Raw genomic sequence first — 19,734 nt, 5'->3', positions numbered from 1 at the left:
TGGTTTGAATTACCTTACTTTGGAGATAGTCTGAAACTAGTTTGTTTAATGCAGTGCCAGAATTCATGCTTTCCCACAAGACTACTCTGGCTTTGAACTCAGAGCTTTTGATTCAACTTCTTTTTGAACTACCCCTGCCTCTCAACACACACACCTTGGAAATTTCCTTGATATTTTTGTGAGTGAGCACAACAATGTGCTTAAAAGTGAGTGGTTGGTAAATAATAAGAAGTGATTGTTAACTGTTGGAAATTGATTCTGATGACATTTGCCCAAAAGAATAACCAGGAATATTTTGTGCAAAATTAGGATTATTTTAATAGGCATTTAGTTTTTCATCATTACTATTGGGGGAAAATCATTAATCATTTGAAAAAACTAATTGGCATGTCTCCATTTTAGCAACTTGTGTTTTCAATTCTAGTGTCATGACTATATCCCCTGTATAATTTGGAAATTGATTTTACCATTAGGAAAGTTCCTAGTTTCAGTTAAAATGAATTTTTTGTAAGTTGAATTCTATTTTACATGCACAACTTTAGTTGTTTCTTTCCTTGATAAGCATTTATTGAATGTTATTATATGACTAAAACTGTAAGATAATATTTTAATATTTTCACATTTCTTTCATAGTTTCCAAAGTATATATATACTTATATACTTCATATATATGAATCTACTTGTATACTGTATGTATACATATATATACATTGCATATAAATACATATAAATATGTATTTATAAATGTATAGAAATGTACATAAAAATTTATATCCAAATGTATATAAATATGTGTATATAAATACACATATATACAAATATGCAAATGTTTATAAATATAGATACATTTATATATACAAATATATATACATTTATATATATACAAATATAAATAGTGTGTTTGCAGATATACATATGTACACAGTATTTTTAATCCATGCAACAGTCTTAGGAGATGGGATATGGTTATTATTTCCACATTTACGGATGAGGTCCTGTGGTTCAACAAGTCTTTGTGTTTTATTCAAGATCATGTAAACAGTAAGGGCTGAAATTAGGAGAACCCAGATTTCTTCATCCCTAAAGAAATATTTCTTCTAAAATGTGGTAGCTGATTATTAGTTTATCTCTATCAGGTGATACTTTACTCGTTATTTTTGATGAGAAAGTTGTAGTGGTACAATCTGGCTGATTTCTGATAATGTTTTAATTCAAAGTCAATTTGTTTAATCTGGCTGATTTCTGATAATGTTTTAATTCAAAGTCAATTTGTTTAATCTAGGTGTTAGAGTAGCACACTCCTGTACAATTCTCTGTTTCATGTTTTACAATTTACCACAGTCAAGTTATAACTTGCACATGTTACATTAAAATGTGAGTTCACCTTAATTTCTTGAAATGAGCCAGAGGAAGAAGTGGTTTTGTTTTTGTGATTAGGGAAATGCTGCCTTACTGTCAAATTGGTCTAGAAGAACACATTATAGGTGCTTGATATTATACTGTAAAAATTAAATAAACCATGGCAACTGTCATGTCATATGTAACTTGTATTATTCTGTAACATTTTTTGAAAATAAAAAGTGATCAAATTGATCTTCAGGTAAAGATGCTTTTTTCTCTTATTTCGTAGTGGATTATTATTTGTTCTATTTAATGAGTAGATAATTCATTATTGCTTTATTGTTTCAAAAGAAGCTGAATAAAACTCTTAACTTTTTCTTCATAGTTAAAATTAAAACCTCAAGCAAATAAATAAATATTTAACATTTTGCCAAATTACGTAATCTAATTATGGGCTTAATGCATTTAAGGGCTTTGTACAGTTTACTGTGTATTTTCACACAAGTTGTCTGAACATAAAGTTCAGACAATCCTGCCGTTTTCTCAGAGTCACACAGCAAGACAATGACAGAACAGCTGCCAGCAGTGGTGTGGGTATAATACGGTGAAGAGAGTGATGGGGACAACCCAAGTTTAGACAAGCTGGTAAAAGTAGAAGAAAATCTTTTTGAAAGCACTAGTGATCACTAACGGCTGTGAAGCATGTCTGCTTGGTGGGTGAATGTGGAAGAGGCAACAGCTCTGGCAGACGTTGGTAAAGGCGCGCTCTGCTTGGTTCAACTGCCTTTTGATTGTGAGCCCGTTGATGAATATTTGGTTTGGGCATTAGGTTTTTTATGATCCAGGATTTTTTCCATTTCTGGCTTTGAATCTCACAGATCACTTAGTTACACTTACAGATGAATAGGAGTTTCAATTCTTTCTTTTAGAAAAAAGCTTGGTGACTGTTGGTGAGTTACAAATAAGCCAAATGGAAGAAGGTACATATTTCTGGGATATCAGATAAAGTTTTTCCTCATAAGGATTTAGACTATTGGATATCATATTAATTCTCAGAAGAGTGGGTATAAATAGACATGGGAGTTCTTCCTGGGGTGGGTTGGAGGTGGTGAAATATCTTCTTCTTCTTGTAGTTTTTTTTTTTTTTTTGAGATCGTCATAGACAAGATCAAATAATGGTAAGCATACCAGTGAATTTTCTGAGCAGTATTCCTTTAATTGAAAGAGGGTTTTTCAGCAAAATGATTTAATATTGCCTCTTCTAAAAGGTGTATTTAAAAGTTTCATCTTTAAAAGGTAGAAAGTTATTTTATACAATGGATATTGTGGTGCCATGTGTAACAGACATGACATGAGAGGGAATCAGACAACATGCAGTTAATACAACCCAAACTAGTCTCATTATTTTTGCTCAGTCACTTCCATTGTCTAAGTAAGATAATTAAATGACAGCATAAAATAAAATTTCAAAACTTTACTCAATCATATTAAGCTATTTTAATTAAAGTAAGTGTTTTAATGGCAATAAATATTCATCACTATTCAAAATTATTGATGTAAATAGTGTATGTTAAAGGTATTTAACTTCCATGGGTGAGAATTCAGCTAATGTTTCATTTAACTTTTAGGTAATTTTTTTAATATTCTGGTATTAAACGAAGTCCACGAGTTTGTGGTGAAAGCTGTGCAGCAGTACCCAGAGAACACGGCGTTACAAATCTCAGCACTCAGCTGTTTGGCCCTTCTCAGTAAGTAACTTCGCTAAAAAGGAGATTCTCACAGATGCATTTGACATCAAATATGAACATTGTAACAAGATAATCATATGTACGGAAGGAAGCATTCAATGCCTTTTCTGTCCTGTGTAACTCATTTTCTATTAGAAGATACTTTCAAGGAAACTAACAGTTGTGACAAGTGTACACATCTTGATGTAGAGTTTTGCTTATATCGTGCTTGATTTAGCTTTGTTATTAAGCAGCTACTCTTTTTTAAAAAAATTATATTTGTATTTTAAGTTCTGGGGTACATGTGCAGGATGTGCAGGTTTGTTACATAGGTAAATGTGTTCCATGGTGGTTTGCTGTACCTATTAACCCATCACCTAGGATATTGCACCCAGCATGCACTAGCTATTTTTCCTAATGCTCTCCCTCCCCCAGCCCTGCCCCGCAACAGGCCCCAGTGAGTATTGTTCCCCTCCCTGTGTCCACGTACTCTCATTGTTCAGCTCTCATTTATGAGAACGAGCAGTGTTTGGTCTTCTCTTCATACATTGGTTTGCTGAGGATAATGGTTTCCAGCTCCATCTGTGTCCCTGCAAAGGACATGATCTCATTTTTTATGGCTGCATAGTATTCTATGGTATATATGTACCACATTTTCTTTATCCAGTCTATCACTGATGGGCATTTGGGTTGATTCCGTGTCTTGGCTATTGTAAGTAGTGCTGCAATGAACTGATCTTTTCAAATAATCCTCCTTTAGTTTATTAGGTTTTTTTCTGGTACCCTCTTCCTCATTTTATCATTTATCTATATAGGATGGTAGTATTATGAGGTGTGTAATATATTAAAATTGACCTTTAGAATTGACCAAGGCTTCTGCTAAAGCACACCTCATTCTTTTGGTAATATTGCCAAAGAATATGGACTTAAAGTTGGTTAAGGTGGCTTCCAGTACAGGGGACTTTCTGTGTGCCAGGCACTGCTACGAGTGCCTGGACTTAAAGTCCAAAATATGGACTTAAAGTTGGTTAAACTGTTAAGTAGATTATATATATAATGTTTTTATTTATTTTTAATTTTTTTCAAGCTGAGACCATTTTCTTAAATCAAGACTTAGAGGAAAAGAATGAGAATCAGGAGAATGATGATGAGGGGGAAGAAGATAAATTGTTTTGGCTGGAAGCCTGTTACAAAGCATTAACGTGGCATAGAAAGAACAAGCATGTGCAGGTTGGACTCTCATAAATATTAGTGTTATTCAAAATTATGTTTGCCAATCATTTATATTTTGACAGATTTCTTTTTTCTCTCTTAATTTAGGAGGCTGCATGCTGGGCACTAAATAATCTCCTTATGTACCAAAGCAGTTTACATGAGAAGATTGGAGATGAAGATGGCCAGTCAGTAGTTTTGATTTCATATGATAGAAATTTTCAGTTATATTTTAAATCTATACCTATAAAATACCTTAACCATAACTTTTATTGTTAGAAATATTTTTGATATGGGTATTTATGTTTTAGATGTTGCTGCAAAATATTAGTGGGTATGTAGTGTTTTGATCTTATTACCTTCAGTAATTAGAAAAGGTAGAATGTTTGAGAGTTATTATTGAGAGATTTAGAATCAAGAATCATTCAGTAATTCATGAATCATGGCAAAAGTATCTTTCTGTTTTTTGGCTAATTGTTTTAAAATGCCGTATTAATTTATCTTGGGTGATAGAAATTGCAGAGCCATCTGTGATCTTTTCTTCGGTGGTGATTAGCCAGCAGGTTGTCAATAACAGGAATTAGATTTGGTTAGAGAGCTTCCTATGATAAGTTCCCATCTGATGTGACAGAGTTGACCTGTCTTTTTTGAGAGGGTTATTTGAAACTGTTGTCTCCTGATAACTCTTTCATAAGAATGCCATTCAAATATTATAAGACCGACACTATCTCCCAAAGATACAAACTGTAGCAAGGAGTTTTGTGTATATCAGGTTTGTTTCATATCCATGGGCCTTTGTGTTTTATGGCAAATGATTATACTTACGCTATTTGCAGTGGGTATCCTCTGGGTTTTATATTGTGAATGACTTATTTTGGAAACAAATGGTAGTATTCTACATCTGAAACCTTGACAATCTATTTGTATAATTATCTATTGCTGATAAGAAGGGAATTAGTAACACAGATGCTAGTTAATTAAACATTTTCATTTTGACAAGAAACTAATTCTTTTTGAAACTATGCTAAATTGGCATCTTAATAATCTCATGTTGAGCAAGGATTTTGGAGATTAGGGTAAGGGAGATTCATGTTGCTGTTTTTAAAGTTTAGTTCATAGGATACCTATTTCTTGATATCCGTAAGAGAACTTTAAAATAAATATAGTATTAAAACAAAGAAAACATATTTATGTTGTATATCTTTAAAACCTACCTTATTTCTTTACAATGTTTTATTTTTCCTTTCTTGTTTCCATCTTCTTTTTTTCCTCACTTACCTTTTTCCTCAGCATCTCTTTACATATCTGCTTTTTTTTCCCTCTGCTGCTTATTGGCTTTTGAAAACACATAAAAATACTATTTTGTTAGTATTTAATCGAGTCTTAAAAAATGAACTATAATTCACTCTTGTAAGTGGAGATGGCATAAAATATTGTTTATATGCTCTTAATTGTTGTTAAAGATATTTGATAATAGTAAGTGAGAATTTGAGATAATTATTTAAAAGATTACTACTAACATTTTCCTTGAATTTTTGAAAGTTTCCCAGCTCATAGGGAAGTGATGCTCTCTATGCTGATGCATTCTTCATCAAAAGAAGTTTTCCAGGCATCTGCGAATGCACTGTCAACTCTCTTAGAACAAAATGGTAAGCAGTGTGCCATATTTTCAAATAAAGGGGAACATATTTTTGTGGTATTTTAAATTAAAAAAGTCATATAGTGTGAAAAATTTATATAATTAATAAAGTTATATATTATGAAAAATATCTATATGTGTAGAGATATATTGACATATGGATTGTGCACATATAGGTAAAAAGAAGAAAAAAATAAACATTTGTATATTTTTCAGGACTTCTTTATGTAAACTCACACAACATATACAAAAATTTTATGTATTTTGTATAAATGGGATTATATTATACTCTTTTATAACTGAATTTTATTATATTTCTTTTTTATGTTGATAATGTGTATTCTCACATTATCTTCTTTTATTTTTAAGTTTTTAAATTAATTTTTGTTTTTAGACATGGTCTCACTCTGTCACCTAGGCTGGAGTGCAGTGGCATGATCATGGGTCACCACAACCTCAAACTTTTGGACCAGGTGATCCTCCCAGCTCAGCCTCCTGAGTAGCTGGGATTACAGGCGTGCACTACCACATCTGGCTAATTTTTCACAGTGGGGTTTTGCCATGTTACCCAGGCTGGTCTTGAACTCCTGGGCTCAAGTAATCCCTCTGCTTTGGGCTCCCAAGTGCTTTGATTACAGGTATGAACCATTGTGCTCGGCCCAAATTATCATTTTTAGTAGCTTGTAGTTTTTCAATATATGCCTGTTTCCTATGTTATGAACCAATTTATTATAGATAAAGTTTTAATTTTTGTCCAGTGGGATGATTCTGGAACCCATAATAAACACCAATGATCACTTTCTTCCTCTGTTTTCCTTTATACATGGTTCCTATTAGTTTCTTGGGAAAACTTCATAGAAATGCAACTAGGTGGAGAGCTATTTACCATTTTAAAATCTGGTAAAATTATCTATTATAAATTTTCACACTATACCTTTTAAAAAAATGGTTCTTTAATGTGATTCTTACGAGTCTTACAGCTTTGTATAATTAAGAAGAGAAAAATGGCTCATGTACCTTTAGAAAGACATGAGTTCTAAGATGATGGCTCAGGCTGCTCAAATTTCTTCCTCCATAAACAGGAATACTGCCAGAAATCCTTAGGTGAAAACTCATAATAAAGGCATTGGGACTTGGCAGCTTTTGCAGGATATTTTAGAGGGCAAAAAATAGAAACACTGAAAATCAGAGAGAGACCAGTGTAAGCATCAGCTTTTAATAGAGAACCTGGGTAGGGTGGAAAAGAATAAATAAACCACCACACGCATGTTTCTTTATATTATTATTTAAGTCAAATAAAGAGGAAAATTGTTTCGTCTTCCTCTTCCTCCTTTTTCACCCCACCTCTCCAATGGCACTTTAGTAAAATGCTTGGAGTGGCAAGGGGACTGACAGACAGACAGGGGCTGCTCTTGAGGATAATGAGTCAGAGAAGGAGAGGGAGTCACTTTCTCGAATCTCTCATATTCTACTGTGTGGTTAAAGAGGTCTGGACAGGGATTTCACTCCTGAAAATGAGGACTGGACTTCGTGGCTTCTGCTGGGCACCTTATAGTGAAGATAGACTTTTAGTATGTGTTGGTGACATCATTCATAACCACCTGGAAATCGCCTTTGATTTGCAAATCAAACAACCATAATTTTGTGAAATTTGGACTGCTTCTTACTATGGTTCTGAGGACTGGTTACATTCCTAGTCCACCCTGATGTCTTCAGTTCTCTGCTCTTTCTAGTTCCTTACTTCTTTGTTGTTCCTGACCACCTGTCAGGTAAAATGTCCTCAGATCCCTTTGTATTGTCTTTGGAGTTCTGCCTTAATAAAATATGAGGAACTTGAGCAGCTCATTCATCTACTTTCTTGGGCAATTTCTCATTGAAAGATACTTGGGGTGTGCAGAGTTGGGCATGGCTTTTTTAGAAACATGACTAAATTGGCAGCCAGAAGAGCTTGGTCCTTGGAGACATGGAGGTCCCAAGGTTGTACACAGCTTGTGTGACATTTTCCCCGTTCAATTAATTAATTAATATTTATTGAGCTCCCAAGTGTTTAGTATCTGTAGGCACTTGGGATACATTCATTAAATAGAAATCCTAGGTTCATGGAGTTTAAATTGTAGTGGGGAAGATAATAAGACTAATTAAAATATGTAATATTTGAGGCAGTTAAAAATAAAAAATGAAGCAAGGAATGAGAATATGTTATATTAGACATCAGAGGAGGTGAAACTGTGAATGAGCAGCCAGGAAAGAAGGCGACTATTGAGTAAGACCTGCAGGGAGTTGCATATTGTTTTTTGCCTCTTAAAGCAGATAGCTTCCTGCTAAAATGGAGTGGATGAGATCAAGAGTATTATGTAGATAGCTGATAAATGCATTAATGTGTAAAATATTCTATAAAGTCTAAAGTGACATTATGATGAAATTTCTTCTAAGTCTATTGCTTGCAGTTTTCAAGTTACACATTGGGTAGCTGTCTAGGACAGTGGTTCTTAAAGTGTGGTCCCTGGACCAGCAGCATTTGCTGAGGAACTTGATAAACAATGTAAATTCTAGGGTCCCATTCAGACCTTCTGAGTCATAAACCCTGGAGTTGAGACCCAGCAATCCATGTTTTAACAAGCTCTCCATGTGATTCTGATGCACGCTGAAGTTTGAGAACCACTGATCTATGTCATCTCTGTCTTTTAAAGTATCTTGTTTAGAAGCTAGCCACTTTGGGAAAGGTTATTACAACTTCTGATGTGATCCAGCAAAGTAACCGACTCTTTATTGTGTCTCAATGTGTGATATGTGTTTAAAAGGTATGAGTTTTTTAGGTTCTGGCAGAATTTTAGAATGTGTATGTGATTTCTATTTATTTCCCTGTTTTGTCCTATCTTTTCTTCTTGAAATAGACTACTCATTTTAAAAGCAGTGCTTAAGTTAAAACTTTCTGCATTTCTTTTTCTGCCACTTTCGAAGTGTTGAATTGCAGTGTATGATATTGGAACTATTTTTATAGAGGCCTCAAGACAATTGATATTTATGTGGAAACTTGAAGACAATAAATTTCTACTTAGTGAAGGAAGTTTATTACAAAGAGGAAAATTGGCCAGTTGTGGTGGCTCATGCATGTAATCCAGCACTTTGGGAGGTCAAGGTAGGAGGATTGCTTGAGCTCAAGAGTTCAAGACCAGCCTGGGAAACATAGTAAGATCTCATCTCTACAAAATATTTTTTAAAAATTAGCCAGGCATGGTACCTCACTTGTAGTCCCTGCTACTTGGAGGCTGACACAGGAGGATCACTTGAGGCCAGGAGGGTAAGGCTGCAGTAAGCTATGATCCAGCCTTCACTCCAACCTTGGCAGCAGAGAGAGATGCTGTCACAAAAAGCAACAACAACAAAAAAAAAAGAGAAAAATTATTCCTTAATCATTTTTGCTGGAATGTAGTTACTTTCCACAAATGATGAAATACCAGTTGTAAAGGGTAGCTATCTGTTTCCTAGACTTTGGCATTACTTTGTGAAAATAACTGTAATTACTTATGTTCTATTAAATGCTTTCTATTCCTTTGAATATGATGGCATATATAAAAATGATAATGTTTATAAAATCCACTGGGATAAATGGACAAAGCAGCTGAAGGCAGAAAGCAACCAAGCCTGTTGCAGCCCCTTCGTTCCTCACACTCTCAGAAAGCTGAGTGAATGGTCAATATCTTCACACGCTTGTAACCTATTCCCAGCCCACTGGTGTCTAGCGTATCTGGCTAGCCTTACCTCTATAGAAGTGCAGTTATTTGTGAACTTGTTTTAAGTATTGAAATAAAATTTAACGTTCATTTTTATTTTGGAGATCATTATTTAAATACATTTTTTTTCCCTGCAAAAACACTCCTTTCGAAATGGACAGAGACAGGGTGATTACATTAAAACCATCTACTCTATGAATAAAAATATTAAAACCAAAACCTCAACAAAGGGTTAATAAATGCTAAAAAATTGGAAATGACGTGTGTTTTAAAGAAAGAAGCATGAATTATCTTTAAGCTGTCAATGAACTATAAATTATGTGTGTGCTTTCCTATGAATTTGGACTATATTAATATTCTAAATCTTATGGTAAAATTATATAAATATGCTTTCATCCCTATGAGTAACATTTTAAAAATCTCTCAGTTAATTTCAGAAAGATCCTGTTGTCGAAAGGAATATACTTGAATGTTTTGGAGTCAATGCAGAAGCATATACATTCTCCTGAAGTGGCTGAAAGTGGCTGTAAAATGCTAAATCATCTTTTTGAAGGAAGGTAATACAGATTCATTAAATTGAGCAGAATATATCATATCGGGCCAGGTAGAATATCTATTTCAAGCATATTTCTAATAATGAAAAGAAAAACATAGGACAGTTGAAAATTGAAGCATTTTGCAATGTAATCTCATGCCACTAGTATCATAGACTTACTTTATCTGAACACTGAAAGGAATGGCAAGATTGTAGAAACAATCTTGTAGAAAGATTGTTGAAGGTTTGCTTTTGTACCTGATGCTTGGTATTGGCTGTGTTTTGAAAAGTGGTAATTATATAGCACATAGCATACGGCAGTTTTTCTGATTATTGTGTGTGTGAAGGTTATAAAAGATAAAATCGGCATATGGCTTCTAATTGTTGCTCTTCCGCAACAAATACATTGTTTATTATTATTCCTTCATTTGAATTAACTTTGTCTTCTCTTTCTGCTTGCAGTCCTTAGTTAGGGAAAATTGTAACTGTATCTAGTCTAAGTGCAGAGATGTTAAGATTATATAGCTGCTGGTTAATGGCACAATAGAGACCAGATCCTTTCATCTATGTGTGGATGGTGGTGGGGCAGGGTGGGATGAGGGGGGTTAAGGGGTGGTAGGAGGGGGCAGAACTTGTGGCTTAAAAAAAAACCTGTTTGAAAGACTAAAAATGAATGATATGCAGAAGGTGCCTGCTGTAGAATAGGCTCAGTGCCTTTATGCATTTTAAGCCAAAAAATGTGATGTAAATTTGGCCTTGTCTGAGTAAATTTCAAACAAAAAGAGGCTATATAGTGTGTAAAAAAATATAATTGGCCCAGAAGTTACAGTAAAAACTAATTATGTTCCTGGCTTTGCCACTAATTTGAGCCAACTGTTTCATCTCTAAAACTTCACATTCCTCATTGGTAAAGAGGAATGATAATAACAACCTTTAAAGTTGTAAGCTTAGACTGTAAGGATCAAATAAATTAATTTTTATAAACGGATTAGGATAATTCCTACTGCATTTTAAGCACTCAACAGATTATATCTATTGTTGTTATACTGTTATTAAATGTGAATAAATGAAGCGCATGTAGCATGAAATGTAGCATAACTGCAGACCTGTAAGAAATAGGGTTACACTGTTTTTAACATCAGTCTAGATAATCTGTTTATGTTTATATATCTCTGTAAGCTGTATATCTCTTATTTAAATGTTGTGTTTGAACACTGAGCTGAAAAGTTTATCTTAAATATTGATTTTAATGGTATCGGAAGTGTGCAAACCTTTACAAATGAGGCAAAAGCACAGTGGAATAAACTCCGGTATAGGATTTTGTAGATTCTGGGCAAACCATTTAATGTTTCTGGCTGCTTTCTTATAAGTAAAATGTGTACAGTTGCAGTCCTGGGTTTTCCACTATAGCTCTGATAACTTGTCTGCCCCTACAGAGCTCATGTTAGTTGAGGAACTGATATGTAAATAGATTATTATAATATAGTCTGAGAATGCAGTGGCAGTAAAAGACACAATGGTAAGAGTAGAGGGGACCCAGCTGGGGTTACCCAAGAAGGGGAGGCTCCAATGGAGGGATGCGTTTAAATTGGGACTTTAAGGTGGGAAGGAAGGAATATGTCTTAGCGTCCACAGAACCATGCCAAGTGAGAACATGGCTCTGATATGCACAAGTTTCAGTTAGCAAGCAAAACAAGGATTGCCTGTATTAAAGTTCATGGTACCTACTGCAGTCTAGTCAGGTGACACTTGCTCACATGTAAAAGAAAGAATAGCTTAAATACCTTAGAGAAACCAAGACTGTAAAACAAACTAAAAATACCGTATAAGAAGTCCAGTGATGTTCATATGGAAGGTTAGTGTGGTGTAAAGAGGCCTTGTCTTGGAATCAGACAAGTTGCGTACCACCCTTGTCTCTGTCACTTGCTAGTGATAAGACCTGAATATTTAACTTCTATCTGCCTAAGTTCTTCATCCAGAAAATGGGGATACTAACACCTGCCTGCTGGGATTGTTGCCATTATTCCCTCCTAGGTCAGAAGGATGTTGTTAGTTTTATGAAACTAAATAATTCTCAGGTTACTATGAATTCTGTTTTATGAGTTCAAAGTTTAGACAATTAGAATTATGTATGCTTATACGACTGATTGCAATGCATTGTCATATAGCCTTTCTTGATAAAATATATTGGTTCTGTCCTATACTTATTTCAGTTTGGTTTTTATACCACTGAATCAGATTGGTCTTTCAATAAACATGCCAATTTTATATCCCCAGCAATGCTTCCCTGGATACAATAGCAGCAGTGGTCCCCAAAATAATAACAGTTATGAAAAATCATGAGACATCATTGCCAGTGCAGCTGGAGGCGCTTCGAGCTATTTTACATTTTATAGTGCCAGGTAAGTTACATAGTTGATTGTAGCAGGAGGTAACAATTTAAATGGATTCTTGACTTTGCATAAAATAATTTCTATGCAAATATTAAAAGACTATTTTCTGTTGACTAAATGCAAATCTTTCTGTTAAACCAGAAACAAAAATAGAGGTTAAATGATGATGTGGAAGAGTCACTTAGATTAATTTTTATAAGAAAACAATATGAAATTCAGTCATTTATTTATACAGAAATAACTACAGTGTAAAATACAGAGCTTTTATTTGTTTTATTTATTTTTATTTTTTAATTATACTTTAAGCTCTGGGGTACATGTGCAGAATGTGCAGGTTTGTTACATAGGTATACACGTGCCATGGTGGATTGCTGCATCCATCCCCCCATCATCTACATTAAGTATTTGTCTTAATGCTATCCCTCTCCAATCCCCCCATGCCCTGCTATCCCCCCACTCTCTGACAGGCCCCTGTGTGTGATGTTCCCCTCCCTGTGTCCATATGTTCTCATTGTTTAACACCCACTTATGAGTGAGAACTCGTGGTGTTTGGTTATTTGTTCTTGTGTCAGTTTGCTGAGAATGATGGTTTCCAGCTTCATCCACGTCCCTGCAAAGGACATGAACTCATCCTTTTTTATGGCTGCGTAGTATTCCATGGTGTATATGTGCCACATTTTCTAAGGAGGGTGTTCATCTCTGATAACTTTTTTTGTTGCCATGACCTGAGTTCAAGCATTTTTTCTCTTGTTTGAATTACACTATTAGCTAAATTTCATACCTGTTCTTTTGCTTCATTTCCATTCTTTTTTTACTTTGTGATTGAATTAATCTTTTTCCAATATAAACATGTGGCTTGTACTCATTCACCTCAATGGCTTCCACCTTCCACCTACCTTTAACTCTTACATCTGTTATCTTATTTGTTCTCCAAAGCCCGTTTAAAACACCTATGTCTCTATTCATTCAACACATTTATTAAATTCTTCTTATGTTCTAAACACTGTGATGCTTTTAAGCTTTGAAAGATGAATTAGAAAAAAAGCACAATGTTACTACTGTAGGAGCTTAGAAGTAGATGGACATGTAAATAGTTAATTAACAGGTAGTGTGAGGGGCCATGATAGATACATGTAGAAAAGGCTTTGAGACCATTGATAGAGGCACAAATGATTTCTTCAAAGGAGTAGGACAGAGATTGTGATATTTGACGTGGAAGGATGAATAGAGCTGGCCTGGTAGAAAGGCTAAGGAGGACATTTCAAGCAGAAGAAAGTGCACATGGTCGGGGGTGAGTGAGGCATAGAGGATAAGGAGATGAGTGCTTGGGGATGAGTGTGGGAGGACAGGCTGAGGCCCAAAGAAAAGGGCCTTGAATGCAGTGTTGAAAAATCTGTGCCTTTTGAAAATGGATGTCAATCCAAGTTTATTAAAAGTGTTTACATATTATAGTGTCACACCTAGATTTGTGACTAAAGACAGTATCATTGTGGCAAAGATGATGATAGACAGGGAAAGAGACTAGATACAAGCAGATTGGGTTGGGGGTTGGAGGTCAGTGGTACTCAAATGAGACCCTCTGAAGGGACCCTGCAATGGAAACAGATGAGAGGGCAAATTTCACAGAGGGTTCAGAGCTCTGTTTGATGTGATATCATGATCCCTAAATATGAGGAATGATACTTGTTCTGTGAAGTGCCCAATCTTTTGAAGTCATTTTTGCTTTGTTCTTCTAAAATGAAATCTTCCTAAACCTATCATTTTCCGTAGTTATATAGATATTTCATGTTTCTCTGTGTAAGAGTATTACTCTAATGGAAGTTTTTTCAAGGACAGAGCTTTCTTCAGTCATTTTTTTTCCAATTCTCTGGTGGCTATTCAATCAGTATTTTAAAAATGGAATTATGATGCCCTATTCATAGTTTCAGCTTAGTTTTGAAACATAATTTAACAGATGTAATTTTGCTTGAAATATGATTGCATATTTTGTTGAATATTATTTGTAGATTATAATTAAAAACAATAAAAATGTCTTTTGATTATCCTCAAAGTTGACAGCCTTATTCTTTTGAGGGAGGTTTTGAGTTTTAAAGATAACCAAAGGACACTCAAAAACCGTATCCATTAGTTAATAAAATAATATTCTTTTAGTTCAAAAGCAAGTTTTGAATACAGTATTTCTTTTCTTTTATTGTTCTTAAATTGACCCTGAAGCAAAATTGTTAGTCAACAGTCAATCAGATGTACTCTGGGTGCCCTTGAAAATAATCACTTTAGGACTATATGTAAAAAAGTACATACTAAGAAACACATTTTATAAACAGATCAGTATGTAAGTACCTTCTTCTAGTAGGTAAAGCCTTAACCATTTACTCTCTGCTACTGTACTATATACCATATTACACTATACTGTACTGTACCCTACCATAGTGTACCATGCTGTGCAGTACTGTATCATTCTGGGTATCAACAAGTAGCGATAGTAGCAATACTTCAGTAGTTTTGAGGTTGAATATCATTCTGGTTTGAACATGTTGAGTTGAGATTCTCATAAGATATCTAGATGTACAAGTATTCATTTTTTAAATAGATTATGTTCAATTATTTTAGTGACAAAGATGTACATATGGTAAATGTGTATAATTTAGTGTCCAATTAAGGATTGTGTATTTCATCTAGTGTATGTAATGTAAGTTTCTTTCATTCTAGTACTGTACATTTTCTCTTCCACTTTATCACAACTTGTTGAAGACATTGAGCTGGTTGCTTTAAGAAAATAGTAATAAAGACCCAGTTACTTTAATAAAGTATCATTTGACTTGTTGTTTGACTTACTGTTAGCTTTAATGGAAATAATGTGAAATGATTTAAGAAGGGATATAGGCAAATTGGGAAGTGTATAGAGGAGAGTGATTAGGGATATAAAAGCACATCAAAAAGAGCAGTAAGAGGAACTGAGATTGTTTTATTTGAAGAAGAGATGACTCAAGGGGATATGAAACTCTATTAAAATCCTCTCTTTATACCAGTAGCAGTAATAATGCCAAACAATATGGAGGACTTAAAAAGTATTAGGCATTTTTGAAGTGTTTTAAGTATATTCACTCTTTTAATTCTCCCATGAGGCAGATATTACTTTTTTTTTTTGGTATGTACAGATGACAAAAGTGAGGCATAGAGTTACACAGATTTTAAGGTCAGACCTGATATAACAGCACTAGATTTTCAGCTTATGCAGGCTGACTCCAGAGTAGGCATTTAAAATTATTTGTGCAACAAACTTGTCTTGAACAACTGTTGTATTTAAAGCACTATGTCTAGAATCCTTAAGGTCTGGGGAGATGATGAGGTTATGGATACTGCTCTCAAAAAAGTGTATAGTCCACAAAACCTGAAGGATTATTATGCAGAAAGGAAATTATATCCATTTGAATAGTAGGACCTCACGTGATAGAACAAAGACTGGAGGCGAAATTTACAGGAATGTTCATTTGGTCTTAATTTAAGGAAGATGTTTAATAAGACTCATTACATGTAGCATGATGTTTTTACTATTCAAACAGGCCTAGTTTTAGTGGTCACATCTTCTTAAGGAGTAATAGGCAGCCTTAGAAGTTAGTGTGGTCTTAGTCACTGGAAATGATACACAGAGTTTAAGGGACTTGCCCCAGACCACACTGCTGCAGTGAATGTCAGAACCTCTCTGAATACATTTTAAAATAAGGACTGAAAGTTGCAGTCAGGTGGGAATCAAGGCTTCCTTCTTTACCATAGCATTCCCAGCATTTAGCAAAATCCTTGGCATGTAATTGGAACTCAAATTCTTCTTAAATTAATGAAAAGCTAGTTGTAGCCAGCTTATAGTTTGTATTAATGCAGATTATTAAAGTGGAAGATTGTAAATGATTATTAATAGTTATGTCTATAGTCTTAGATTTGGAAAACATTATTCATTCATAATAATTTTACTTATGTGTTATATTACCACATTTTTGACTTGTGTTTTTATTTTAGCATAGTTCAGCTGCAATATAGCTTAATAAGGAGTATGTTTTCGTTAAATAACAATGCCTTGTATAGACTTTACAGGACTTCTAAAAAATGACATGTTCTCTACAACCTTAATACTGAAACTCAAATCTTATTTTTTTCCATGATTATTCCAGCTGCTCTCTTTTGCCTACATTTCGTATCTGACCTTTTTATTTTTTAGTCCAAATAACTTTGAGCTTTTCTCAAGTTGTCCATTGTTGCATAAAAATCCTCCAGCATCTTAAAGCACAGCCTACTCACACAAAAAAAGTGATTGTTTGCTACAGAAAATTTCTTCACCATCATCATTTTTTGCTACTTCAAATTCAGTAAGCATCCATACACATTGTATTTATTTTATATTCAGTGATGAACTATTTTTGTAGATTCCTTAAAATTTCTGGTTATTTCTTTGATAAGAAAACATGTACTAGAAAAAAGTACAACACATATATTGTGAGATTAATTGTGACCATATCTAAAAAGTAACAATCTGTTCAACTCAAATGTTTGTAAGAATCTTTATTTGTTTATTTATCTGTGCATTTAGGTATGCCAGAAGAATCCAGGGAGGATACAGACTCTCATCATAAGCTAAATATGGTTAAAAAACAATGTTTCAAGAATGATATTCACAAACTGGTCCTAGCAGCTTTGAACAGGGTATGTTGAATATAAATTTTCTGTTTACCGTTAACTAAAATATTACATTTGAAGAACTTGGTGGGGGGCTTTTCAGCCTAAATTTTCTGTCCTCTGTTTACTATGATAGGAGGAGGTCATGTGGTTAGAGACATAAGAGGAAAATAGGGAGGTGGGAAGTGAAAAGATACTTACTAAGTCAATTCCAGCCAAGTGTATTATCAATTACAGATATAGGCAAGATTCTTTTGATTGCCAGTAACGTAAATCCACTCTTAGTTTGCTCAACCAGAAAGGGAACCAAAGAGCCAGATATGCAGCTAGACCTCATGAGTCATGCCAGATACTGTGGCTGCTGTTTTCTCTGTCTGTCCTCTCCAGGTACTTGTCTTTCTTTTCTGATCTCATGGTATATGGTTTAGACCATGAAGACATATCAGGGATAACAGTAAAGCCTTTGATTCCCTGTACTCCTTTTCTTCCTTTCCTTTCCTGTTTTTTTCTTCCCCTCCCCTCCCCTCCCCGTCCCTCGTCCCTCTCTGAGGCTTAGGCTGGAGAGTGTAGTGATATGATCTCTGCTTACTGCAACCTCCATCTCCTGGTTCAAGCAATTCTTCTGCATCAGCCTCTGGAGTAGCTGGGATTACAGACATGCGTCACCATGCCCAGCTAAATTTTGTTTTTTAATAGAGATGGGGTTTCACCATGTTGGTCAGGCTGGTCTAGAACTCCCAACCTCAGGTGATCCACTTACTTTGGCCCCTCAAAATGCTAGGATTACAGGCATGACCCACCGCACCCGGCCACCTTTTCATTCACATCTCCTGAGAGATAACCTCTGGAATGATTTGGTATATATTGTTTCCATTTTTTAGGATTTACATATCTGTGTTCCTACATTATAATTAAAGTATCAATAAATCATACTAAGTATGAAAAAGGGAGAAGAGGGAAATTACATTTAAATTGTGTAATGCCAAAAGTATTGGTGGAATTAAGAAGTTTTGGAAATTTAGCATAAGATGAATTGGTTCTTTATTAAAAGAATAAAGACATAATGATTAGCGTGAATGTTTTTTATAAAAGGAGGAGCATATTTAAAGTAATTAATGGAAATGATTCCTTGTGATTTGATATACTGTGATAAATGTCATAAATTAATTCAAGTAGCCTCCAGAGAGACCTCCCTTAAGAATTTAATTTAAATTGAACTTTATAATGTCACTCACTGCCTATAATATATTTGAGTCATTTATACTCATACTTTAATACAGTCCTTGAGTATAGCAAGAATATATATTATAATGGGTTAAATTTAACTTGAGAAATATTTGTTGAAAATGAGTATATGGAAAGAAGGGGTTAGGCATTAAGAAGATAAATACATATGCTTTGTACTCCTCTCCTGAATCTCATAATCCGGTTGTTGATGGCTGTTTTGAAGCCTCTGTTCTTTTCTTTAAACAAGAGACACACAGCAAAGGAGATGCAGCATCAAGTAATTTATTGCAAAAGAAAAAGTATATTTTACAAGTTAAGTGAGGAATAGAGAGTATACCCTGACAGAGAGAATTCAGGGCAGGCTTGTTAGTAAGGATGAGACAGCAAAGACTGGCACTAGGAAGACTCCCTTTCTGGGAGTTGTACATGATTTTTCATAAGCGGGGTGGAAAGAGGTATTACTAGTAAGCATATTCTGGGTGGTCCTCTGTGTGCACATGTGCAGTAGCTGTACATGCTTGTTCAGACATCGCATGTCTCATTCCTATCTGAAATCTCCACCCAGGGGTGTGTGTTTTACTATTGTAATGAGCAAAGGGTCCGTCTAAGGACAGGTAAAATCAAAATGTGCATGCTCCCTACAGGGGCAATTTTCTGCTGGAGATAGCTTTGCTTGAATGAGCTGGACTACAGTGTGAAAGCTGAAACTTACTATGTCGACAGTAAGATTGCGACAGTTGCTGCATCCCAAGGACATGGTTACTTCCTTTTAATACCTATCCTACCTCATTGTGAGAGGAATAACAACTGTGCATAAAACCAGTTGTTCTACAGGAGCACTAAGGAGGGGATGCCAGCATTATGAACTTAGTCTGAGTACATAGAGGAGGGAACAGTTAATTTTATTCATGGTGAGTGTTGGTCAAAAGTGGCAGAGCCACCAGTAAAGCCATATAGATAACTGGTTCCAGTTAGCTAACCTTCTCTAAAGTTATTAGAGAAGCCTAAGTGAGATGTAACGTCAGGAGTCTGGAGCCAAGAGAGTAGTAGGTAAGTGCTGTCGTGTGGAGAAAATCACTTTGCTCCATCTGAGAAGAAACGGTTGAGCACTGGTTTTTCCCCCCGTGGCAGTACTTCAGTAATGATGTGCAGTGTCTCACCAAGCACTGATTATCATTAGGGGTGGGGAGTTAAGGTCATGGGGAAACACAAGTGACAATATTTTATTTCAAAAACCTCTCTAGTGTAAGTCCCCTAA

At 34.9% G+C, this 19,734-nt stretch overlaps 1 protein-coding gene across 1 annotated transcript in view; it reads left to right on the top strand.

The window, feature by feature from the left end:
* Positions 1-19,734, top strand: part of LRRK2 (leucine rich repeat kinase 2) — a 147,521-nt gene that overhangs the window by 21,063 nt on the left and 106,724 nt on the right. The window contains exons 8-14 of the mRNA XM_021673776.2: positions 2,970-3,089; positions 4,156-4,298; positions 4,389-4,468; positions 5,823-5,929; positions 10,081-10,210; positions 12,466-12,590; positions 17,164-17,276. Coding sequence (XP_021529451.2) covers positions 2,970-3,089; positions 4,156-4,298; positions 4,389-4,468; positions 5,823-5,929; positions 10,081-10,210; positions 12,466-12,590; positions 17,164-17,276 — 818 coding nt within the window. The remainder of the gene's footprint in view (positions 1-2,969; positions 3,090-4,155; positions 4,299-4,388; positions 4,469-5,822; positions 5,930-10,080; positions 10,211-12,465; positions 12,591-17,163; positions 17,277-19,734) is intronic.

The sequence above is a fragment of the Aotus nancymaae genome, unplaced genomic scaffold, assembly GCF_030222135.1.
Source record: "Aotus nancymaae isolate 86718 unplaced genomic scaffold, 86718_ANA_hifiasm-v0.15.2.pri h1tg000092l, whole genome shotgun sequence".
NCBI classification, from domain to species: domain Eukaryota; kingdom Metazoa; phylum Chordata; class Mammalia; order Primates; family Aotidae; genus Aotus; species Aotus nancymaae.
Note: the sequence above shows the minus strand (reverse complement) of the source record. Positions and strands in the feature narration are given on the sequence as shown.